Below are 25900 nucleotides of genomic sequence, written 5' to 3' on the forward strand. Positions count from 1 at the left end.
ACAGCTTCTCGTTTTTTGGCAGTAACTTTTGATCCGTTGATCGCAGCCTATTGGAACTGCGCCCAATCGATTTCTCTCGCAAAATTACGTCCGAATAGTGCCAGAAAGAATTTATTCCAGCACTTTTCAAAATCTCGAAAATTTTCGCCAAAAATACAAAGGGGTTAACCTTCCTTTTTTTTTGACCGAAAAATTTTTCGTCTTAGAATCGATTTGTATGACCCTTTTCCGAGCAATTGGACCCTCAGGAACGCAGAAAACGCAGCGGAAAGAGCGTGGGACCAACAGGAGAGGAATTACGAAGGAAAAAGCACCTGCTGAAAAATGTCGAAATCACAGGTTCTCGTTTTTTGGCAGTAACTTTTGATCCGTTGATCGCAGCCTATTGGAACTGCGCCCAATCGATTTCTCTCGCAAAATTACGTCCGAATAGTGCCAGAAAGAATTTATTCCAGCACTTTTCAAAATCTCGAAAATTTTCGCCAAAAATACAAAGGGGTTAACCTTCCTTTTTTTTTGACCGAAAAATTTTTCGTCTTAGAATCGATTTGCATGACCCTTTTCCGACCAATTGGACCCTCAGGAACTCAGAAAACGCAGCGGAAAGAGCGTGGGACCAACAGGAGAGAAATTACGAAGGAAAAAGCACCTGCTGAAAAATGTCGAAATCACAGGTTCTCGTTTTCTGGCAGTAACTTTTGATCCGTTGATCGCAGCCTATTGGAACTGCGCCCAATCGATTTCTCTCGCAAAATTACGTCCGAATAGTGCCAGAAAGAATTTATTCCAGCACTTTTCAAAATCGCGAAAATTTTCGCCAAAAATACAAAGGGGTTAACCTTCCTTTTTTTTTGACCGAAAAATTTTTCGTCTTAGAATCGATTTGTATGACCCTTTTTCGACCGATTGGACCCTCAGGAACTCAGAAAATGCAGCGAAAAGAGCGTGGGACCAACAGGAGAGGAATTACGAAGGAAAAAGCACCTGCTGAAAAATGTCGAAATCACAGGTTCTCGTTTTTTGGCAGTAACTTTTGATCCGTTGATCGCAGCCTATTGGAACTGCGCCCAATCGATTTCTCTCGCAAAATTACGTCCGAATAGTGCCAGAAAGAATTTATTCCAGCACTTTTCAAAATCTCGAAAATTTTCGCCAAAAATACAAAGGGGTTAACCTTCCTTTTTTTTTGACCGAAAAATTTTTCGTCTTAGAATCGATTTGCATGACCCTTTTCCGACCAATTGGACCCTCAGGAACTCAGAAAACGCAGCGGAAAGAGCGTGGGACCAACAGGAGAGAAATTACGAAGGAAAAAGCACCTGCTGAAAAATGTCGAAATCACAGGTTCTCGTTTTCTGGCAGTAACTTTTGATCCGTTGATCGCAGCCTATTGGAACTGCGCCCAATCGATTTCTCTCGCAAAATTACGTCCGAATAGTGCCAGAAAGAATTTATTCCAGCACTTTTCAAAATCGCGAAAATTTTCGCCAAAAATACAAAGGGGTTAACCTTCCTTTTTTTTTGACCGAAAAATTTTTCGTCTTAGAATTGATTTGCATGACACTTTTCCGACCAATTGGACCCTTAGGAACTCAGAAAACGCAGCAGAAAAAGCGTGGGACCAACAGGAGAGAAATTACGAAGGAAAAAGCACCTGCTGAAATATGTCGAAATCACAGGTTCTCGTTTTTTGGCAGTAACTTTCAATCCGTTGATCGCAGCCTATTGGAACAGCGCCCAATCGATTTCTCTCGCAAAATTACGTCCGAATAGTGCCAGAAAGAATTTATTCCAGCACTTTTCAAAATCGCGAAAATTTTCGCCAAAAATACAAAGGGGTTAACCTTCCTTTTTTTTTGACCGAAAAATTTTTCGTCTTAGAATCGATTTGTATGACCCTTTTTCGACCGATTGGACCCTCAGGAACTCAGAAAACGCAGCGGAAAAAGCGTGGGACCAACAGGAGAGAAATTACGAAGGAAAAAGCACCTGCTGAAAAATGTCGAAATCACAGGTTCTCGTTTTTTGGCAGTAACTTTTGATCCGTTGATCGCAGCCTATTGGAACTGCGCCCAATCGATTTCTCTCGCAAAATTACGTCCGAATAGTGCCAGAAAGAATTTATTCCAGCACTTTTCAAAATCTCGAAAATTTTCGCCAAAAATACAAAGGGGTTAACCTTCCTTTTTTTTTGACCGAAAAATTTTTCGTCTTAGAATTGATTTGCATGACACTTTTCCGACCAATTGGACCCTCAGGAACTCAGAAAACGCAGCGGAAAGAGCGTGGGACCAACAGGAGAGAAATTACGAAGGAAAAAGCACCTGCTGAAAAATGTCGAAATCACAGGTTCTCGTTTTTTGGCTGTAACTTTTGATCTGTTGATCGCAGCCTATTGGAACTGCGCCCAATCGATTTCTCTCGCAAAATTACGTCCGAATAGTGCCAGAAAAAATTTATTCCAGCACTTTTTAAAATCGCGAAAATTTTCGCCAAAAATACGAAGGGGTTAACCTTCCTTTTTTTTTGACTGAAAAACTTTTCGTCTTAGAATCGATTTGTATGACCCTTTTTCGACCGATTGGACCCTCAGGAACTCAGAAAATGCAGCGAAAAGAGCGTGGGACCAACAGGAGAGAAATTACGAAGGAAAAAGCACCTGCTGAAAAATGTCGAAATCACAGGTTCTCGTTTTTTGGCAGTAACTTTTGATCCGTTGATCGCAGCCTATTGGAACTGCGCCCAATCGATTTCTCTCGCAAAATTACGTCCGAATAGTGCCAGAAAGAATTTATTCCAGCACTTTTCAAAATCTCGAAAATTTTCGCCAAAAATACAAAGGGGTTAACCTTCCTTTTTTTTTGACCGAAAAATTTTTCGTCTTAGAATTGATTTGCATGACACTTTTCCGACCAATTGGACCCTCAGGAACTCAGAAAACGCAGCGGAAAGAGCGTGGGACCAACAGGAGAGAAATTACGAAGGAAAAAGCACCTGCTGAAAAATGTCGAAATCACAGGTTCTCGTTTTTTGGCTGTAACTTTTGATCTGTTGATCGCAGCCTATTGGAACTGCGCCCAATCGATTTCTCTCGCAAAATTACGTCCGAATAGTGCCAGAAAAAATTTATTCCAGCACTTTTTAAAATCGCGAAAATTTTCGCCAAAAATACGAAGGGGTTAACCTTCCTTTTTTTTTGACCGAAAAATTTTTCGTCTTAGAATTGATTTGCATGACACTTTTCCGACCAATTGGACCCTTAGGAACTCAGAAAACGCAGCGGAAAGAGCGTGGGACCAACAGGAGAGAAATTACGAAGGAAAAAGCACCTGCTGAAAAATGTCGAAATCACAGGTTCTCGTTTTCTGGCAGTAACTTTTGATCCGTTGATCGCAGCCTATTGGAACTGCGCCCAATCGATTTTTCTCGCAAAATTACTTCCGAATAGTGCCAGAAAGAATTTATTCCAGCACTTTTTAAAATCGCGAAAATTTTCGCCAAAAATACAAAGGGGTTAACCTTCCTTTTTTTTTGACCGAAAAATTTCTCGTCTTGGAATCGATTTGCATGACCCTTTTCCGACCAATTGGACCCTCAGGAACTCAGAAAACGCAGCGGAAAGAGCGTGGGACCAACAGGAGAGAAATTACGAAGGAAAAAGCACCTGCTGAAAAATGTCGAAATCACAGGTTCTCGTTTTTTGGCAGTAACTTTTAATCCGTTGATCGCAGCCTATTGGAACTGCGCCTAATCGATTTCTCTCGCAAAATTACGTCCGAATAGTGCCAGAAAGAATTTATTCCAGCACTTTTCAAAATCGCGAAAATTTTCGCCAAAAATACAAAGGGGTTAACCTTCCTTTTTTTTTGACCGAAAAATTTTTCGTCTTAGAATCGATTTGTATGACCCTTTTTCGACTGATTGGACCCTCAGGAACTCAGAAAATGCAGCGAAAAGAGCGTGGGACCAACAGGAGAGGAATTACGAAGGAAAAAGCACCTGCTGAAAAATGTCGAAATCACAGGTTCTCGTTTTTTGGCTGTAACTTTTGATCTGTTGATCGCTGCCTATTGGAACTGCGCCCAATCGATTTCTCTCGCAAAATCACGTCGGAATAGTACCAGAAAGAATTTATTCCAGCACTTTTGAAAATTGCGAAAATTTTCGCCAAAAATACAAAGGGGTTAACCTTCCTTTTTTTTTGACCGAAAATTTTTTGTTTTAGAATCGATTTGTATGACCCTTTTTCGACCGATTGGACCCTCAGGAACTCAGAAAACGCAGCGGAAAGAGCGTTGGACCAACAGCAGAACAGTTACGAAGAATGTGTATCGTTTTTTGGGCTGTAACTCCTGACCCCTTGATCGTAGCGTATTCGGACTGCACGGAGTTTATTAATTTTTTTCAGCAAAATCACGTACCCACATTGTTTATGAAATTGATACCAGTACCGTAACATATTTACGAAATCTCTGATTCAAAAATCCGAAGACTTTGTTGCCAGAAGCCATTGCCTCACATCCTACCGAAGTTTCCTCTTCGTCGTCTTATTCTATCACCAGGAATTTCCAAATGATAATCTTAACATATATGAGCCAACAGCCGAAGGAATACGTGAAAATTAATTCATTTTATTGTTCAATATCAGGTACATTGATTACTCATGATACAATACCATACACATACATTGTAATCTGCAGAGGTGTTTTGCACCTGATTGCTGACCGCAAGTCAAATTGTGCTTACAAAGATTAGCAATAACCATTATATTCAACATTCATTGATTGTCCACAGTATAATGTAAATTGCATTTTTTTTTCTATTCACAGTTGTCAGATTTTGTACGTGATTCTTCATTATCTTTTCACATCTATTCTCATTTAACAGTCTAATAAGCTACTGTCAGAGTACTATACACTGATACTTGAACACTTGTCTTAGAATTATAGCATATTAAATAAAATGATAATGAACCTAAACTGGAACGTTGTTGCTATGGAGCTGTGATTTTCTTTTTCCATCTCTCTTAAAACCTGGTTCAATTTTCTCGTCTTCCGGCGATAGTTTTCGTTTCGTTGTTTGCAGCATATCAAGACCATGCGCCACGGATTCCTCTGGCGAAATGATGTCGACTTTGTGTTCGAATGAATCAAACTCAGCACTCATCAAAATTTGCCAAAAATAAACTGAAAAAATCCAAAGGGGTTAGCCTTGCTTTCTTATGATTTTTGAACCCAACAACTTGTTCTCTCAGAATCGGACTGTACGACTCTTCTGAGAGTAATCGGACATTCAGGAATACGAAAATAGTTGTCAATACCACATTATCTGCTAATACTCACATTAACCCCTGCAATCCTTTCAGTAGTTCTGAAATTCCACCCAAATTCTGAAGCCTCAGTATCGAGAACTTCTGCACACGAGACATTACTGATGGTGTACATTTTTCACTCCAGTTTCATGCAAGTCATATTTGGACAAGGCAGATTCATCTTTGTTGGAAAAATTCATCCAAGTGTGTGGGTCGTTTCAGAAATCTGAAATTTAAAATGCATGTATCATCGTATTGCTTTATAGTATGGTTGAACTACAGTTTTGTTTTGGTTAACCAGCATAGGAAAGTCCAATCACTTTGGTATAGTACACGATGTATCCTCGCTCATGCTGACGTACGCAGTCTGTCTCTGTGTAATTGGGCACCAACGCATTCCTTGAATCTTTTACAATTTCCAGACTATCCGTGTATCACCTCGGATGAGGTCAAGTTATGTGGCTCCTTGAAGTTTCTCTTCAAAGTTCTCGGACTTAGTATCAGAAGTCAAGCCTCTTGTCCACTCTGAAAAGAAAAATCATCAGCTTATTCTAATTGTACCTAAGAAATTCCTTCACATTACCAAAACATATAAAGATTTTCATGACAATAAGACTGTGTGCGTTTGATCATTTTCCTCAGGTTAAGCCAGCTTCAATCCTATTTCGATCTTCAAACGTATGTAAACCAAATGCAGTCTCAGATCTTTCACTGTGATTGTTAACTGTTAGCCCTCGATCTAAAAGTAATGAAAATCAATTTTCCTGTGTTGCGACACAGCTGTGAAAAGAGTTGTGAACCGAAACGAAAAAATCAGGAGAGGATAAAAAGAGCTCTTAATTTTACTATTCTTTTCGGATTGAGGATCTAAAACCCATGTCAAATTTGCAACGGTAATCACTGTGGTAGATCGTATTCCTTATGATTAATTTTGTCTTGTGGTACGTTACGTTTTCACTCATACATAATAATGTATATATATCCTCAAAATCCCCCACCCCCCTCTTATCCAATCTTATGCAGAGTGAAACAGCGAGGTTACATTAACTTGAATCGTATGAATTATACATGCGACAGAAAGGAGAACGGGGAAAGGGGTGAAGAGACGAGGAGACGAGGAGTCGGGAGTGAGTCGATTCGGCCGTACAACATTGCACTTACAGACCGGCTACAGCACATTCTCTACACAATTTATTTCCAGCGTCGATTTAGCCGTCGTAAATTGAAGTTATGTAAAGTTACGGCTAATGTGATAAGTACTCGAAAACTTTTAAAACGACGAGTCGACTGTCGATCAGGAGGCCAAGGAGACTGCAGGATGTAGCTGACTTTGGCAAAGAAAATTCTCGGCGTATCTCCGACTCAAGGCTCTGAAAACACCATAAAAGCTCCGAATCATAGGTATAAAAGTCGGTGTACCATCTAAATAGAAAGATTATTACCGCCATTCCTTTCGCTGCACCGATTTTGAATTTCGAATTAGGGGAGTCGATGTGGCCGACATTATCATTTACGTCCCTCTTACTACAATCGCTAAGGGTACACAAACGTGGGTTATTATATCACCGACGTGAATACACGTGCGTAGTTATAGACCTGAGTAAATGTAGCATACGACAGTAAGTAGAGGTACTCTGACTTTCATATCGGGTTTATGAATGGAGATTGCCGCTTCGAGATTGGGAAGAGAGGGCATAATTACCATGGGTCGCAGGCGCAAAGTGCAGCCTGGTACTATACGCACGATACAATCTGTGCATCCGCGAAAATAATCCATGCAATTCTCTGAGCAAGATTAAGTAATTTTCGGTATAGTGAATATACATGCATGTGTTACGTACGTCAAAAAGTTTAAGAAATTCGGAGATGTAGGTGGGTACATACTATATGATAGTAGTTTGAAAAGTGTCGAGTTTTATTATTTCATTAGCTATATATCCCCGTAATTTACCCGTTGAATTTGCTGTGGTAAGTAATTTTATTAAATTCTCCTTCGCCCGGAAATTGCGCGAGCTACTCGATCATTACGTTAATTCTAAGTTTCATCGCATCGCGATAACGCTGGTTAAGAATAAGGGTGCATAGATTAAACGTGCGCAGGATGCGGAATAAAACGGCGAATCGAAGGTGACGGAGGAAGTAGGGAAAAAAAGGAAAAGAGACAGCCGACGGAAATAAATATGACGCGGTGGAAAAACGGTAAACGGTATGAAAGGATAGAAGGTGGGGTGAAAAAGCCAAACGAACAAGATTGCCAATTGAATTCTAAAGGCGAACGCGGAGAGGCACTTTCCATCAATTTGCACTCGGTCGCCAGGAAAATGGCTTTGTTTGTTAATAGGGTCTCTCAGAGAGTCGATATTACTTCGCATCTAACGAGTGTCTCTTCGGCAGAAAAGAGGCGGAGTCTGCCCAGCTTTCGAGGATTCACCATCAGCACATACCACGTGCTTTCAATTTCATCTGCTTCGTCGCATTTTCCTCGTAGCAGGCTTACTCGGCATGCACGTTTTCGCACCATCAATTATTCACATCAAAGACGAAAAGCAACTCATACCGTACACTTCTCTCTCACGTTATAACGCTGCTCGTTATGCCTAACGCCAGCTCTGCAACGTTGAGCTCGAAACTTCAAATAACAAGTCTATATATGTATAGTTTTACCCATGTCACCCAAAGTTTTTGGTACTGGAAAATCCCTGAAAATTTGGTAACACGAACAGCTCATAACGCGAACCAATTGTAGACTAAATAAGAAAATTATTTCCGTACCCCATTCGTTGCATAATTCTCAACTCTGACGTCACAGGCTCGTTGTCTTCCCCAGGAAGCTGAGATACTACTCGTCTTATGTAACCGCCCTATGCATGTAGTAAAGCGGAGATAACTTCACATTGTACTATTGTCAGTGCCGGTGTTGTCGAGTACCTTGTTTATCAGTTTTCGCTGACTATGATGTTGTTTTTTCAACCCGAAGTGCACTCCTACAGGCTGGGCGAGAAGCACGCATCATTGTCATGGGACGGTGGGTGACGAATATCAGGTGTAGTAATAGGAAACATATTTTGCATAAGGTGATGACAATCTATCCGAATGATGATAAAACACGTGTAACGCGATCGAGATCAGAAAAAAGCGATAGCGTATTCCGTCGGGAAATTTTGTTTACGCGTAACGGCCGGATTACAAATGTATCGGATAAAAAATTCAAGGCCATAGAAGTGATGACTACGGTTGAGCTAATGCCGGTTTTACGTGTCGTATACTTGAATTTTAAAGCACTTCACGCCTACCAAAGTTTATACACACCCGCAAAACCCACGAGCTGAAGGGACAGACACTCAAGAATGCTTCTCCGAGGACACTTGAAACTCACAAGTCTAACATAATTAAACAACTACGCCGTCTGATGATTCACGAGTCCATTTCGACTCGACTACGCACTGGTATAACTGAGGGTTTGAAAAACGATTTTCTCAGGATGGAAATTCTGTCGACGGATCATATCGATAAAGCACATGTTTTTCCACTCGCAAATTACGCACGTTTCGATTGCAACGTTGATAGAACAAAGCGTGAAATGGTTGCGCTTTATATATTGGTATCCAACAGCTTTGTTGGACACGTCGTAGATCCGTTGGTAGTCACAGTGAACTATGCACACAGAGTAATAACGGCAGAATTGGTAAATCGAACCCTGCAGCCTAAGGCAACTCCGAGAATTGGATGAAACGTTTATCCCGCATAACGTGTACGTATGTGGTTCCACGTATGTCTGCAATGTCGTGACTAGAATCACCGAGACCAAGGAACTGATAGACCTTGCCAAAAAACAGACCTTTGAACAATAAGTAGAAATGACAGTTCACATGAATGTTCGATCCTGCTGTTCCTAAGCGCTGTCCTGTAATTACATTAGTTTTACAACTCGTGACAACCATGGGTTTCTCGGTTGTCCGCAGTGTGAAGGGGGTTGACTCGAGGCTGCAGGGAATAGGGGCCGAATGGGGTTTACGGATCTTAGGAGCTTATGGGCGCATAAAAGATCCATAAACCGCAGAGGACCGTTCACGAATTAGACAGATCGTTGAAATTGATTGCTGAGAGGAAGGAAGCGCTCCGATCCACTGAGTCAGCAGGATCTCAGGCCTGTCCAAAACTACCTAATCAAGCTCAAGCGGTGAGCCGTGGGCGCGTGATGGAGACGTTAGCAAAATTGCCGGCGAATAAATCTACGCGCTGTAAGGAAGAGAAGAGAGAAATCAAATTGTCCGTGTAGCCCAAGCTGAGCGAGTAAACAACTGTGAGTATAATCACTTAATTTCTACTCAATTAGCAGTAAGAGGTCTTTAGGAGGTACCCTTACTCAGCAGCGCCCAAGATAAGCCCACTGTTAATTTCCGCCTCGCTTAACCAAAACTCGGTAGCAAAACAGAGGAATCGAAAAACTCGCAGAAAGGGAAAAGAGAGACAGAACACAAAGCGACATACTTATCAAAGCCATCGTTCCGAAGCTACGATACACCCACTCGCACGATGCCTCAGCGTTGAGAATGGAGTAGCGCACTCGTTAGCGTGATTGCATTCCTTCTTGAGGAGTGTGACGGAGGTTTATAAAGGCGGAAAGAATTGCCTTGGTTTTCCGTGTGCAACCCGGAGCTCCGCTGTTCGTCGGAATTGACATAAAGCTGAATATTTCGACCCTTTTGAGAGCGGCCTCTGTGTATCTCGGCTGATCCTGCCTTTGCCCGTTACTCTCCAGCACACGGGAATACGAATGTATTTCATTACTTCGTAGACTACTGCTTATCCTCAAACGTACAAGGTACGTCTTAGTGGTGGGTATAAATTCGGCGGGAGAGAAACGAAGGTTCGAGAGAATGAGATTTTCCAAACAAAAGACTCGATGCGAACCCGCGCTCAATCGAAAGCCTACATCCACTAAACGGGATACCTTGTAACTATTGTACGTGAAGCTAATTTCGGCTTATTCGCGAGGTCCGTAAGGAATTAACTTAAACATAAACTAACATCGTTTCAGTAAATCGCATCGATTGTAGTCGGAGGCCCTCGGCATGACTGCAGGATGTATACACCCGAAAGTGAATCTATGAGGGATGATGACAATCCTCGACGCCGTGGCGCCACGCGTGTGGTAATTGCGGAGTAGTTGATGGACCAACTTATCGGGTTTACAGACCGTGCACGACTCTTGACCCAGTTAGCCGGTGACAATTAAACACGTTAAAGACTTCCGGGTTCGCGGTTACAGTGTTCTCCCAACTAGCACCCGCACGTTGGATCAATATTTACCTTGAACTTGCAGCTGCACTAATTCCTCGAGTTCGACTAAAACACATAAACTTATAACGAGGAGCCCGCAGCGACTCGGGCTGAAGGCATTAGGAGGTTTTAAGACCCAACCGGAGTGACGGAAAGCCAAGGTGACTTTTTTATCACCCCTTGGGGCGATGGCATCGGGAATATGAATGGTACGGTTTTTAAACGGCCGCAGACTTTTCCTCTCAAACATAGTAATTATCGACGGGGAAGAGGAGAAACCTTCGGGCTGCATCGTTCTCCGTGAGATAGTGTAATACAACCCGTCTTCAAGGTTCTCGACAAATTCGTGAAATAAAAAATGAACCGACGCTGCTGTATAAAGTCAGGATAAAAAGCCAAATGAAATGTACACACCGAGCAGGGAGCTGGTAATTACGGGCTTGTGGTTTCAGCTGGAACTTTTGAGGTTTTTGCCAGAGCCATTAAGGGTCGGGTTCAAATCCTGAAAGAAATAGTCTTCGTGTCTCTACCGATCTTTTATTTTTATTTTTTCGTATCTCCGTCCACAGTGGCCACCTTGATCAACGAGAAGACAGGGATGTCGAAAACCGACCCGTGCACGAATGATCGGTCATCTTTGCAATGACAGAAAGGTAGGTTATACTTGACGAAGAGAGACAAAAGGAGGTTGGGAGTGTGAAATCGATGAATATGAAAAATTGAAACATACAATCTCCAGCTAGGTGCGACTGATGCCAGATATCAGTCCGGCATGATTAAGAGCTGCGATCCGATTGGATCCGCAGACTGATTACGCCCGGTGGGCATAACGCGACGTTCGGAAAGCCTTGAGGATCGAGGCGACGGCGGTTCTGTCAATCAATAAGGAATTAGAACGGGTCAGGCAGTGACTAATTGTCCGGCGACTCCCCTGTTTGTTAATGCATCCAAGTCAGGCCTGCACCCCGTTTGATCCCCGTGTATTAGCACACTCGAGCAAGCTCCTTCTCCTCCCCTTTCCCGTCTCTCCACTCCGCTCCTCTCCTCTCCTCTCCTCTCCGCCGCTTTTATTCACCAGGTTCCCTCCACTCGAGATCTCGTGTTCCTTCCTTCTTCGAAGAGCGGGCGTATACACGTCGTATCCGCCCGCACGTACATGCATGCCCGTGCCTTCGTGCTCGCATCTCTCAACTGCAGCGGGAAGAGTAGCTCTAACCACACTTCAGAAGAGGGTAACTCTGTACCTCGAATCTCCGCATCCGCGTGCTTAATGAAAGCTTTGAGCTCGCTCGGTGAATTCCTGTTACGAGAACGCGATGATTTTCACTCCCTGAAATGATTTTCAACAGACTTTCTACAATCGAGCTCGATGTTGGCAGAATCACGATTGATCTTACAGTATCAAACCCCGATACGAAAGTCGTGTTTTCCATAGATCTTTTTTCTACCTACCCGATTCACGACTTGATCGTACGGCGCCAAGCTCGAATCCCTTTCTACTCGGCACAGCGGCAGTTCTCGGAGCAGTGGCTCTAGTCACTTCGCGAAGTGCCCTCGAGCCCTGATAACCCTTATCGCAGGGCCAGCGAGGGACCAGCTCGTGCCCTCGTCGGTACTCCCCACAGAACTGAGCCCTTCATCCTCTAGGCTGGAAGCTCAAGCCCTCCGTGCCCGCTACCCTCCACCCGTCACCCTTCACCCTTTAGTTTCACCCGGTGGCATCAGCAAGCGAACGAGCAAAGGAGCGAGCGAGTGAAATCATTCGGGGTAAGTGGACACGCACCGGTACCTACTCGTGGGATGAGAAAGAGGGGCACCGAGGCTAAACACCCCCGAGAAAAGGATTGACTGGCTCGACTCTTCACTTCACCCCACTTACCCGGCTGCACTTGTTCTACAGGGATGAAAACAAAGGTCTTCCGTCTGCACAACGACGCGACGTACACGAGGCGCGGGCGATCTCAAAGAACAAAGCGTCGAGAAAGAGTCGTAATTTCTTCGTTAAGCCAGAGTGGTCACGGGCTGCTCGAAAGGGTCACAAAGAACGGGAAAAAATATCTGAACAGCGGACTGCGGAAGCCGCCTCAGTGTCCGTGTCACCGAGTCAGAGCCTGCATGGGGAAGAAAGGTTTGAAAATCTCAATTTATCTTCGCTGGCTCGTTGCCGCCGAGCGAGTTTTTGCCTCCGTCCACGAACGCAGGTAATACCTCGGAGGACATTGATGCAATTCACCGTTACCTTCAGGTTCCGATGGCATGCGGGAAGAAGTGGCATCGATCAGTCGCTTTGGCGAGGCGGCGAGTCGAAGCGAGCGAGCTTGCAGCGAAATGAAACCGTCGGTTGGAGTTCTTCTTTCTCGCCACATCGCTGAGGCAGCTCCATGTTGTTATAAATATAAAAGCTTGCACCCCACTCGAATGGCACGCCCGTTTCTCGCTAAACATGACTGGCAGCGTTATACGTAAACCGAGAGCCGACGCGCTGCAAAGTAGGCAGAGAGTTCAGGAGAGAATGAGAACTCGCCGAGATGTGGGCGTAGGGATCAGAGAATTGCCACATGCAATTTACATGAGAGCATGCACAGGAGTTGCTCGAGGCATGCAAGCACACACCCCCATCCATAACTCGGGGTCTCGGGTCTAAACTTGGCTGCGAGAAACAAGTCGAGTGCAGTATTTTTGGAAGGACAAAAGAAGCTCGTGCGTCATATCTCTGGTTCGGAATTCAGTTGTCGCGGATAAAAATGTGCCTTTAAAGAAAACGCGTCGTCGGTTCTCCGAGATAATTACCCTTCGATCCGGACAGCCGAGACGATGGCTTCCTGGTTTCCGGTATCCAGAGACCAGCTCGTAGTTTCGCTACCCCGAAGATCAGACTCTACGTTATCCGGTCCAAGAGCTCGGCAGTATTGTGCAAAGGCCCGTTAATTCACAAGACCCGTTACGGTGAACCGCAGGTGCAGGGAACGACGTTTAATGCTCATAGAATACATCCCTCCCCCGTGTACACCCAACACGGACAAACGCCGATGCACGTACAGAGCTGGGCGCGAAAGTTATTCATACGACCACTGTAAAGCCGAAGGAAGGTAGTGTAGGAGTAAAATTACGTGCTTGGAGAAGATGAGCACTGACAAGGAAGGTATCCCAGGTCGATCTCACCGATTTGATTTCTTTTAGAATATGTTATTGTAGACTGAAAATTAAACGAAACGTATTTTTTTAATTCTATTATTGGCATGTGAATGGGTGACTTGGTAGTTTATTTATTTATTTTTTTTTTTATTGAAAAAATTACATATCTCATTGACCGTTATGAGAAAACTTTTCCAGTTGGATTGATTAAAAAATATTATGTTCATGTGAGTGAAATCGCCAAATCGCCCCTTGACATGCCTTACTTTGGATGATGGTTTCACCCTCTTAAAGTGTTTAATGGCACATAAGAGAGAAAAAATACACGTCGCTTAGTTCTTGGGCTACTAAGACATAACGCAAAAGCAATCAAATTGGAAAGATCGACCTGGGATGCCTTCCTTGTGAGTCCGGTGAAACCGCTTGCCGATGATTAGATTCTTCAAGTTGGAGTGAAATTCACGAATCAAGGGAGAGCCTGAACTGTCGAATGAACCGATGAGTATGTAGAACCAGATGCGCGAGGGGTTAAAGAGAATCGGAAGTTGAGGGCATCGCTGATTTCAGCTCCGGAGGCAAATGTTCCCCGGTTTACTTGAGGCCTTGTACGCTTGTACCTTGGCCGTGGGATTTACCTGCTTTGTTAGCCGTTTCGTATAGTTGAGTAGCCGGATGTAATAAAGCACGACCCGTCAACCGCGCTACAGGAAGATAGATATAAACGGCATTAGGTTCTCCGGTGCAGCACCGCGCCCATATCACCAGACCCGCGTAGACGCGAGAATATAAAGAATAATAAATTGGCCGTCGTGTTAAAGTTTAATGTTTTTCAAACGCTCAACAGCCCCGGATCCTCGGCCATCCACAAACACACACGCGTGCCCGCAAGTTCCGATACACCGGATACCTTTTAACGCCGCATAATAAGATAACTTGGAATGGAACGAAGAGAAGGAGGAAGAAAAAGAGGAAGACTACAAAATCCCGATGTGCACGCACACGAACCGCGAGACATAATTAGAAAGAGAGAAAACCGAAACACAGCTTAAGCTCGAAACTCTTCATTCACCGTTCGTTCCAGCAGCCGTGAAACGAGTATAACGCGCGAACAGCTTCCAGTCTGATTTGACCTGAGAGCGTTGATCTAGAAGCGGTACATTCAACCTCTCTGCTCGTAGGAAATGTCGTAGAGTGAACGAAGAGGAGTGGAGGATCAGGGCCGAGTCAGAGGACACGGAGGGGAACCGGGAGGCAGAGACATCGTTAGGAATGAAACGCGTTCAGACACTGTGACAGCCTATCCACCTACCACCTACATGCATGTCTACAAACCCGAGCTTCGTCCATGATCGACACTCTGTTAGAGCCGCGGAGCAAAAGCCGTGAGGATCTCTAGAGCCTGATCAAGTCACAATAAACGAAATTTAGGATAGGACGAGTTCTTCGGCTCAAGGTCAAAGGTTCTCAGAGCGAAAGAGAAATTCTTTCGGAGTGCTCGACTCGGGTCATTCCGATCCCACGGAAGCAGACCGATTCGTGACACCGGTGGACCAACAGCCGTCTGTTTCTTGTTCTTGCTACGCTTCGGCCTTGAATGAAGCGTTGTATTCACGCATACCGTGGCGGTGGATACGTACAGCCGAGGGTAACATTAGCGGTATCGCTCCCCCCGCATCTGTAGGTTTCCGAGGGTAGGAAGGAGGGATCCTGTAGCCAGCCATCTAACTGCGGATCAAAGTGTCAAATGCACCCCGGTGGAATCAAGCCGACTTTAGAAGGCTCTCTCCCCAACCGAGACGACGGGCTTTATTGTCGAACCAGATCCAGTGGTGGATTTTTACACGCGGTATACACGACGTACCAGAAACACGTGTTTCGGAATTTGGGTGTAGAATCGTTGGGAAATTGGTTTGAAAAAAATTCACGAAGATAAAAACAAAAGGTCGTGACAGTTAACTTCTTGTCTGTAAACGCTTTCCAGATTAGTAATACGGATAAAAAATTAAAACTAACAAAGATATGCAGTGAGGTTATCAATTTTCTGAACGCCGATTATCCAAATCGTCGATCATCAGAATGAAAGGAATAACGATAATAATTTTTGGTAATTACGCCCTTATGCAATTACCGCGGTAGATTATGTTTTCAATTTTCATCGGGACCAAAAGGTCGTATTTATCAGCACGTACGACCTTTTGCTCTTAATTAAACTGTTATTCCATTTCAACGTTTCTGACCATATCTTCAACAGCAAGAGATTGTAAAACGGCGCTTAAATCACGGCATTACGGCTATCAGACACGCGATATTTTTCTAGGAATCCGGAAACAGTCGCACGATGTCTGGCTAACTGCTGAGAAATTTGAAAATTCGGAGTATAGTTTTAGCTACACACAAGCAAGCCTGGATTTTGTGGGTAATTAGCCGTCTTGAAACTTGACATTTTTACTCCGGGAAAAGAAATTTTCATCAACTTTCAACAGCAGCGTCTGAATTTTTGCAAATTTCTATCTTGTACCGCTTAGCGTGCATCGAAGGAAAGACATTCTCAAATTGCTCACCTGCCGCCTGATTGACGGTGGAAAAAATGATACCCCAGCGATGAGCATTAATCACGTGATTGTCAGTGCTGCAGCTGTGATGTATACGCGTACGTAAGCTCGTTCGACTCTACGGAATATTATATAAGATATTCGCTCTGCCACGTTGTCAGAATTTTGTTTTATTATCGCGGATGATCGAGAGGGTGAGATGAAAGTTTTATCTTGCCGTAAAAGTAGGTATATGGATACGTCGGATGTAAGGTTCGCCAAAGTTTTATGAAGGAAATTGAGGATAATAATCCGTTCACAAAGAACCCGGTGTCTTTTCATCCTTAACATCGTACACCTTCGTTAATTTCATTTTCCAAATATATTTCAGGGGGGTTAAAATATGCGCAACAACGCAGTAATTACTGTCGTCATTATTATCATCATGATTGATATAGTCCCTAGGCAATAACGGTCATTGTTTTGAAGAAACGTTTTTTAATTATCGAAGCTCAGCTACCCCGTTTATTATATTCTACGTGTAGTGAATTAATCAAGCACCGTAAATATCCCGCAGCCTTTCCGTGGATTAAATAAAATCCAAAAAGGTAAAATTTCTAAGTAAAAAGACTAAAAAGGAGGGCTGGTTTCAATTGCGGCTATTAGTTCGGTAACAAATCGTTCCATTACATCCAACCGTTACCAACAATCGCCGTGCTTTATGCTTTATACTCGACTATAAGCGTTTGGCTTGCAATAATTTTGTTTTTCACCTGCTCCTTTGATTAGAAATGTTCAATTGGTCGGCTCTTGTTTTTCCTTCAATTTCAAAAACTGATACATCCACAAGTCGATACGTATATTTCACATCGTGGATACACGGAGCGTGGGAGGAGCTACGCACCGAGTCCACTTACGCAATAAATCGTTATTCATCCAAGGCATGAATTATGGCGAAGGCAGGGGCGGATCATGCCCTTTGGGTATACCCCGAAGCTCCGAGGCCCGAGGATCATCCGCGTCTGCTTTGCCCTCTCCTCGCCTTCGAGTCTAGCTCTCGGTTGAGCTCGAACCGAGTCTCGGACGTGTTCATTACGCCAAAACATGCCGCGTGACTTGTCGGATCTTTTAATGACACCATTAAAATCGTGAGTACCAGTCAACTGGCCCGAATAAATTTCGTCCCCTTCCCCACAGATATGAGCGTACCTACCCTGGAAAAACACACCGCCGTATGTTTAAGCATTGATTGAAATCTAGGTCGCGGCGATGTGACGCAAGTCGCGTTAGTATTTATCCACAAGTTTTAATATATCTGCGATATCGACCACACTCTATTAATTTTCGTTCGATTTTACAAATCTTGATAAACGGCATTCCGACGAAAATGCAAACCGACGGTAAATCCTTGTTCTGTATTCACTTTCGTGAAAGATTAAAACGTTCATTGAACAATAATATTGATTCAACACGGAACGAATTCTTTTGCCTAGAAAATTTTAGTTTTACCTAATCAGTGCAGCAGGTGGCTCGAGAGGATAATTAAGACGCGAGAAGAGAGGGTTTGTTGTGAGAGGTATTCTTTGGCAAGATATTAATGAGTATAGGAACCGAGGTAACAGAGATGAAAGATGTGTGTGTATACACTCACCGCAAGAACGAATTAAGAGTATTTGGTGGCGGGTAGAATTTTTTGGCTCTCTTTTCTCCCGCGGTATTCTATAATAAGTACCTACACACGTATATCAAAGTACCTGAGCTAAACTCACGAAAAGTAATTTCTCTTACAATTCAGTCCGTAAGGAGTGTGCAAACGTATGTCGATTTTTTCCGTCTACGTCCTTTTTTCTCTTTCGCTTAGGTATTGGAAATACTGGGAGCTGTAAGATTGCAGTGCCTACATCGCTTTTAATTCAAAGTTCAAGTATATATTAATTCCAGTCCCTTTTGTATCCAGGTCCAGACAGAAATGAAATTTAAAAAAAGTTCTTCACGCGTGATTCTCTACCGCGCGAAAAGTAAGCCTGAAAATTGCTACGAGTGGTAACAAGTTTCTGTGAATAATTCGGGACTTTAAATGAAAGCAAATTTATGAAGAAACCTTTGAATAAAATCGAAATTTTTTCCTGAGCCTATAAATATGTGAGATACGTGATGAAAATTTTGAACCACGTCAAATTGAGCGTAGAAATGATTGAAGATTGAGTAACGTGGAGCTGGAAACGTTGACCTAACTTCGAGCGAACGAAGGTGCAAAATGACGAGAGATTGTGCGAAAGAGGGAGGAGTTTGTACGGTGAGGTAGGTTCAACCCCTGGAGAAACTTGCCGCAGAAGTGTGACAGGACACGATCAGGGTTTGGCCCTGGATTTCGAGGGTGACGCTTAGGGTAAGAGAAAAGGAGAGAGAGAAAAAGTAAGAGAGAGAAAGAGGGCGAGAGTGTTTAGGGTCGTAGACACTAGGGTCGGAGTATTGTCACGGTGATTTATATCTCGAGGTTACCGATTTGACAGCTGAAACCTCTAATTTGTTCGCATTCTTGTACCACGAATTCAGCGTTTCTTCCATTTCCCTCTTTGCCGCTCGATCTCCACCTTATCCCCCCGTCACTTATCAGCTCCCCTGCATCCCCTTTTTTCCCCCTTCTTCTTCTGCCGGCTTATTTTATGGTTAGACTGTGTTAACCAGCCCTCGAAAGAGGACTGCAAAAGCCCAGAATCCGCACAAACGTAGCACCTTACGAATATTATTGATGAAGGGTCTCGGTCTGCAGAGTTCAAAAAACGAGGGAGAATCAAGGCTGGTGACACGGGAATATATATAGGCGATCGATTTGACGGCTCATCGTCAAGGATAAAAATGGAATAAAAATACAGTATTTTTGGTTCCGTTCTAAGAAAAATAAATCGGTCTGCACTATGGATCAAAACGTGTATTTTAATCGCATAAATCTAGTAGTAGCTATACAAGAAGATTTCTGGATGCAGATTACTCTACCACCGACACTTACCGACATCTGACTTAGACTCAAACCCTTTGCTAGATTCCTACTACCGATACCTACCGACATCTGACTTACACTCAAACTCTTTGCCGCTGACCCATTTCAAAAATACTTGAAGGTTGGTCTTCAATCAAATCCGCACCTGACTGAATTTTCACAATTTGCTATGTTAAATCCATTCCGAGCTAATATTTGTTTCCCAAATATAATTCACATCTGAAATACTATCACTTACGTCTAATTTCTGAACAATATCCTAGAATCCATTGATGTACCTTTTCAAATTTCTCAACGCGATATGAATATCCGGAAAATATTGTGTCAAGCTTTCTTTGCAGCGGTAACGCAGATGTGCATATGTAGCGTGAAAAAAGGAAGAACAAAGCAAGAAGAAGAAGGAGAAGCCGTTTGTTCGTCGTTCAGCGAGCCATTTAGCAATTGTCTCGAATCATCTTCCCCCTCGGCGGACAAGAGGCCAATAAGTCAGTCGTCTTTGTGATCATCCAACTAGCTCAACAGCCTCGGTAAATTCGTACACATCTCTCAATATCCGAGCAGCGATGTTCGGAACGAGCGTTTAACCGTCCCTGCACTGCAGCGAATTGGCAATTACTCTGTGAGGTATGAAGATCTAAGAGAAGGAGAAAAATGAATTAAAAAAAAAAAGTGGCAGTCAGATACAGTCATGTTTGACACTGATTAAAATTCCCCGGCGATGTAACGCGATCCAGGAAACGGATGATTCGAGTTGACGTCTGTCTGCGTGAACCGTTCACCGTTTCTCGCATCGTTTTACCTGTACATGTGTTTTACCTGATGTAGAGGTCCAGGTACACACGTATAAAACGTGGCTAGTCGAGCGTCTGCTCGCCTATATCTCGCATCTTCATCTTCTCCAGCCTCATTCACTTTTTCCTATAGCCTTACATTTTTTGCGAATGATAATAAATGATTCACTCGCTGGATCTCCTGATACCGCTGTGAATTCAGCGGTTGGGCTTACGTTTCTTGTCTTTCTTTCAATTTCGATAAGCTCTGGAGAATTTTCGTCTACCCAAAATGGGAAACCATCGAAATGAAGCGAATGGCTCTGCCCGAACGTTGGTGAAAATAAAAAGGCGATGTTCTCCTTTGCATTTTTTCAGATTTTCTTTTTATCAGAAACCACCGCTACGCTAATATGTACGATGGAAAACTACACGTACCGCGTACAGTTTCCTGATAAAATTCTTTCACCGTGAACCATAACATTATCCTTGAACCTGAAGCTATTATGAGTAAAATTCATCATCCCGATTTGAGCAGCAGCAAATGCTCTGAAAAATTAACCTTCTTGGTATAAATTGAGAGGAATCCAGTCAGAAAGAACGCAGCAATTTCCTTGATGCGTAGCGGGTCATACTCGACATTAAACTTTGTAAGGAGGAGATATAGGGGCGCTGGCCTGGCAATGCCCTGCATGCATCTGCGATAACGGAGTTGACGGTAATTTGCGCAGACTATTTTGCCGAGAGGGCAATAAACCCGGGTCGAAAGACTATGGACGATATTTCTGCCTAATGAGCTCAAGTCGTCATTATGGCTCGTCTAATCGCTTCTGACTTAGCGCATCATAAACTCATCGGTATGTAGGTACCTACCTGTAAAGCATAGAGCGCTGCAGCGAAACGAAGTGCATTATGGAACATTAAACTTCTACCGAAGAAGGTAGAAGGGCAAAAGAATAATGCTGGCAATAATGATCGCCATTTTTCTCTGCTTAATTTCACTCGCACTACACCGATTTATTACATGCGAGCCGAGATTGACGATGCACCATTTTATACATTACGAGCTAGACGATGAATGCAGTTTTGTTTAGAATTACGTGAGCCGTTCGGAAAAAAAATACATTATTTCGACACGAGACTGTCGAAAAATTAATCCATTTCAAGCGAGAATTTTTTTAATCATATTTTCGTTGATTTCGACACGAAAATTTAATTTCGACTTTCTGGTCTGGCTGACGATGAGCCAGATGAAGTCACATCGTGCATCGCAATATACCTTATTTTAAACCATTACGCAACGTGCTAATTATCAACGTTGATGCTGCAGGTTGTATTAAACGACTTGCAAAGCATCGTTTATTGGTTAATTTTGACTGTCGAGTATCTGATACTTCTTTTATCGTTCCAATTTACTAATCATCGTTGAAACTTCTTGCTTGGTGCGCAAATTCCGCCACACATGCATATTTATACGCGTGAAACGTGCGTGCATTCTCATTCGTACAGCGTATCTTTCACGTACGCATGACGCAAGTCCAGCTCATCGCTATTTTGGCACCAATCGAATCGATTCGAATCTCGTTGGGTTCGCAAAAAACAGCCGCGCTTCATGCGGGTTGACAATTGTAAATGTTCCAAAAATATTACGAGTCTGATTAATTATCATTCAAGTTGCAAATTCCGACAATGCGAGCACTGAAATCTGCAAATGTGCCAAAATTTGACAGCACTAAAGTTTTTCGAGTTCTCGTTTCGCGACACTACTCATGAAGTTTGATTATGAAAAAAATCAAGTAATTTAAATCGAGATATTGCGTGGAACTTTTCAAGCCACCATTATAACTTTGGTCTGAAAATATGACCCAGTAAATTAAACTTTCAAAAATTGCTTATAATCTTCACGATTTTCGATAAATCTCCACTGAATCTGTTCGCACCCGACGCTTCTCTAATGAATGTCCAATACCCCAAAGTCGTTTTAAACTTTCCAGACAAAAAATAGCAATCCTCTCGATGTGTTCTTCGACCGAAATCGAGACGAGTCTTCCAGCGATTCTCACCTTCGCTACCGATAAAAGAAAACTAAAAAATAAGAAAAGTTCTAATAAGAACTTGGAAATGACGTAAATGCAAACGGTGAGTATTTCTTCGACACTTCGACACCTCTCGCGTGGACGATGAACTTGAATCTCGGGCATTGAAGTAAATGTAACAGGTACCCGCGAAGCATGATATAGAAAAAGAGGAACGGTGGGGGCGTCGGAAAGGCGGAGGTGGTCGGTGGTTCGACGTCGCGACGGCTACTCGCCAGTCCCTTTGCGACCGCCGCGTGTTTCGCATCGCGGGTTAAAGCGCCACGACTATCGTATATATACGATACAATCATACATATATGTATAAATAACGATACATACCCACATGTATGATACGCGTAACGCAGTGCAGTGAGAGAAATTTATCCGCGTTGTGTTTTAACAGATGCATACGTGTGTACTTTTGTACATATTTATGCATGTGTACAGTATGAATGTGTGCACGCACACGTGATTCATGCATGTATAATAACGTGCACATTATAAAACTCACGAGAGTTACGCAAGTGCCTGACGTACCGCGGTTCTGTGTTTGCAATTTTAATTTTCCTTGATTCGTTCGCCAAGAAGCCCCGAAGCAGCTGCGCATTGGATTTATTTAATTTGTGTATTTTTATACATATGTATGTGTATTACACGATGTATATATGCGTACGTAATTTGGGATTATCATCACGTCGCTGTCATTACGATTAAGATGTGAGTAGCTGGATGAAACGTTGATAAATTTCACCTCTGTAGTTTCATTACGTTTCCCTTGGTATGAAATACGTGCCATTTTATTTTTACACTTTTCATAAACAGCTGTTATACTGATATTTATTCTAACCCGATTATAGCACCCGACTTAAAATTGAGAAAAAAAAAAAAATAGAAATACAAATCACTGCTTAAAAATTATTCCCAGCACACATCTTTGACCTGTTTGAATTTAATTATAAATATACTTTTTCATCCTCGAAAGAAAATTATAGTTTTACAACTATGCTGACAGCGAAGAATTTGCATAGCTAAGGCGCTTTGCAAAGATGAGGAAGACCAGCGCGAAATTACAAAATTTCAACGCAAACTGTCACGGGGGCTCGTTTCAAAATTAAACGTCCATTTGTTCCCGCATCGGTATAATAAGCAGCTATGTAGGAAGTGATATTAATTCACCGCGGTTGTGTGAACTACATTATTCGTTTTTATACAAAGAGGCTCGAGTCTCGTAAGACTTACGATGAAAAAAAAAGTAGAGCAAATAATAGAAAAAAGAAAGCGGCGGGGACTTTGAAAAAATTATTATCCAAAAGGGGGTGAAGCTGGGCGAGGCTTATCAAATTTCATTTCCATTGCTAATATTTTCCTTAATATCCGCGTGTCCCGGGTTATACAATTGTGAGTCAGAAAATGGTTTTCTGCCGGCATGCGGCTGTCGTTCAATTATTCCACCCAGAGATCGGTATCTTCAACGGGTTGAATTATACAACAAACGTATATTTATTTATACGTGTATAAGAGTACGAGGACTGGCACTAGGTCCTATAGAACGAGGGAGAAAACGATCTATACGTTTCCACCACGTTCTTAGTGAGCGTAAAATTCGTCCAATTCCACGATATTCGCAAACAGAAAATAAGGAATTTGACAATCGGACGGTGAGAAGAATTAGTAACGATTTACCGCCAGTGTTTTTCACTGATAATTGACTTCCGAACCGTGATCGAGAAGCCTGGAAAGGTAAGAGACAATTAGAGAGATGTATGATGGATTTTTAATTGGCCTGTCAATTGATTTCATATCATTTTGCTTTCTCTCCCGCGTCGACGAAGGCGTATACATACCTATACAGATACGATACGCAACTTCCTTCGACTGGCAACAGAAGCCACTTAAGGGTATTGTGTTCCCGACGGGTGATTATTATCGGAGATCACATTGTACCGATCTCCACCGGTAGCCCCGCGTTTGGACAATGATAAAACCACAGTCTTCTCTCTCGTTCAACGGTGAAACGTGAGAGAAGAACGAGAAGAAGAACAAGAGGAAGCGTGTAAAGGGACACAGAATCTTGTGGGAAAGCCCAGAGACGACAGCATTGCAGATGGACGCGGAAAATCATGTATCCGCAAATAATCCGCAACGTCAGCAAGTTATTCGGGGGAAACATTCGTGCGAAATTGACGGAAATCTGTCGAGCGACGATTTTCCGATCGCCGAATATCACGCGGGGTGTAAATGCTAAAGGCGAACTCGTGGGAGAAGATGTAATTTTCGCATGATGCTAGCGCCTATTTGCAAAACAGAGTTCGTCAAATATCGAATGACGTTTACTCCGTTCTGTTACAACTCGAGGTTTTAGCAGAAATTGACAAATTGACAGCCCGCCTGGAGTTTCGAGCTTGCGGATCAAAAGCCGGAAGGTAACAATTCGTTGTTAATTTTTTTTTCTTTTTTTAACCGGGATATTCCGTTCTTCTTTTCAACGGTTAAAATAGTTTCAGTCATTTTTAGACAATCGTATTGTACGGGCTGTACCGCATGCGATAAAACATTGTGGGCAGAAAATATGGAGCGGAGAGAGAATTAACTCGACACTACAAACCTGCGGGGATAAATAATACATTGGATATTTTACAAACACATTTACACAGGGCAAACAGTAAGCACGGAAGCTGATTGGTCAAGCAAATAGCAATTTGATCGAGTAAACTCGGGCGTTAAATCGGGACGACCCGCGGAAATAACTGCATAAATGTAAGATTAACGAGCTTCGACGCGCGGAAATATGTGTGTGTGTGTGTTTGTAAGCACATTGACAAAGATAATGTGGAATGAAAAATTGTCACACCGTGCGTTCGAATCGGAAATTAAAATCCCTGCTTTCTGCCTGTCTGGTTGAAAAATTTTTTGACTGGCACTGATCGTTGAAAAAATTCCTAACGGACGAAACGCGATTATAGACATTTATTCGAATGGCAAGAAAAAAAAAAAAAAAAAAAAAACATACACGTACGTACAGATGCGAAAGGATAGATGTGAAAAAAAATGGAGGTATAAAAAAATAAACCGATTGAACTCGTTTCAATTTCGTAACCTGTATATGGGCACAATGCCTCGTGTCTTTGTGTTGCCGCATGGTTCGATTTTTTTTTTTTTTTAATGGTTTTTTTTAATTTCTTCTTTTTTTTTTGCCTTGCTTTCCTTCCAGTATGTTCAGCACTATGTACATTTTACATAGATACTATGACTGGAAACGTAGAGAATATCGATGATTGGAAGCCCGGTTCAATTGTGCCGGTACGTTATACCTACACTTGTTTCACCGTACGTATATATATATATTGTTATACCGATATGTGAGCAAAGCGAATAAAAACTTTATCGGAGACGCGGAAAATTTTTACAATCCGAGTAGATGTGTAGCTCTTTTGATACGGATGAACAAAAGTTTAGGTATTGTATATTGTTTAAAATATGTTTTATAAAAGTTTTTGAGGGGAATAATAACTTAAATTAAATATGCGAATGATTCAAGGGTTCAAATTATTATTTCGGGTTGAAGTCGATTAGGCTGAATGATTTTTGAATCGCTGAAAATTGAAAATGATGCGAATGTGACGACGTTCGAGCCAAAAATACTCAATGAAACAAAGGGGCGGGGGGGAATTTAAATACATAAACAGATACTTGCCTCGAGCTGCTATTTAGAGAACGGCGGATGAATTTATTATGCCGTATAATAGGCGAGAAGCTTTCGTTTGAAGCTTTACCAAAGAATACCGTGATTC

At 42.6% G+C, this 25900-nt stretch overlaps 2 protein-coding genes across 7 annotated transcripts in view; one reads left to right on the forward strand and one right to left on the reverse strand.

Annotated features, from left to right (window-relative positions):
• Window positions 1–4611: 4611 nt before the first annotated feature.
• Window positions 4612–25900, reverse strand: part of LOC124219980 (uncharacterized) — a 116429-nt gene continuing 95140 nt past the window's right edge. For both annotated transcript variants that reach the window (XM_069136737.1, XM_069136738.1), the window contains 3 exons: window positions 5632–5836; window positions 5343–5537; window positions 4612–5186 (listed from right to left, as the gene is read on the reverse strand). In XM_069136737.1, the coding sequence (XP_068992838.1) occupies window positions 5819–5836 (18 nt within the window). In that variant the 3' untranslated portion in view covers window positions 4612–5186; window positions 5343–5537; window positions 5632–5818. The remainder of the gene's footprint in view (window positions 5187–5342; window positions 5538–5631; window positions 5837–25900) is intronic.
• LOC124218868 (leucine-rich repeat-containing protein 15-like) overlaps window positions 22362–25900 on the forward strand; it is a 120477-nt gene continuing 116938 nt past the window's right edge. For 4 of the 5 annotated variants that reach the window (XR_006883212.2, XM_046625753.2, XM_046625751.2 and 1 more), the window contains exon 1: window positions 22362–22826. The gene's annotated coding sequence lies outside the window, so the exon portion shown is untranslated. Of the gene's footprint in view, window positions 22827–23791; window positions 23850–25900 lie in introns of those variants that run through there. The other variant, XM_046625754.2, reaches the window with a different exon arrangement.

This window comes from Neodiprion pinetum, chromosome 5 (genome assembly GCF_021155775.2).
Source record: "Neodiprion pinetum isolate iyNeoPine1 chromosome 5, iyNeoPine1.2, whole genome shotgun sequence".
NCBI lineage: Eukaryota > Metazoa > Arthropoda > Insecta > Hymenoptera > Diprionidae > Neodiprion > Neodiprion pinetum.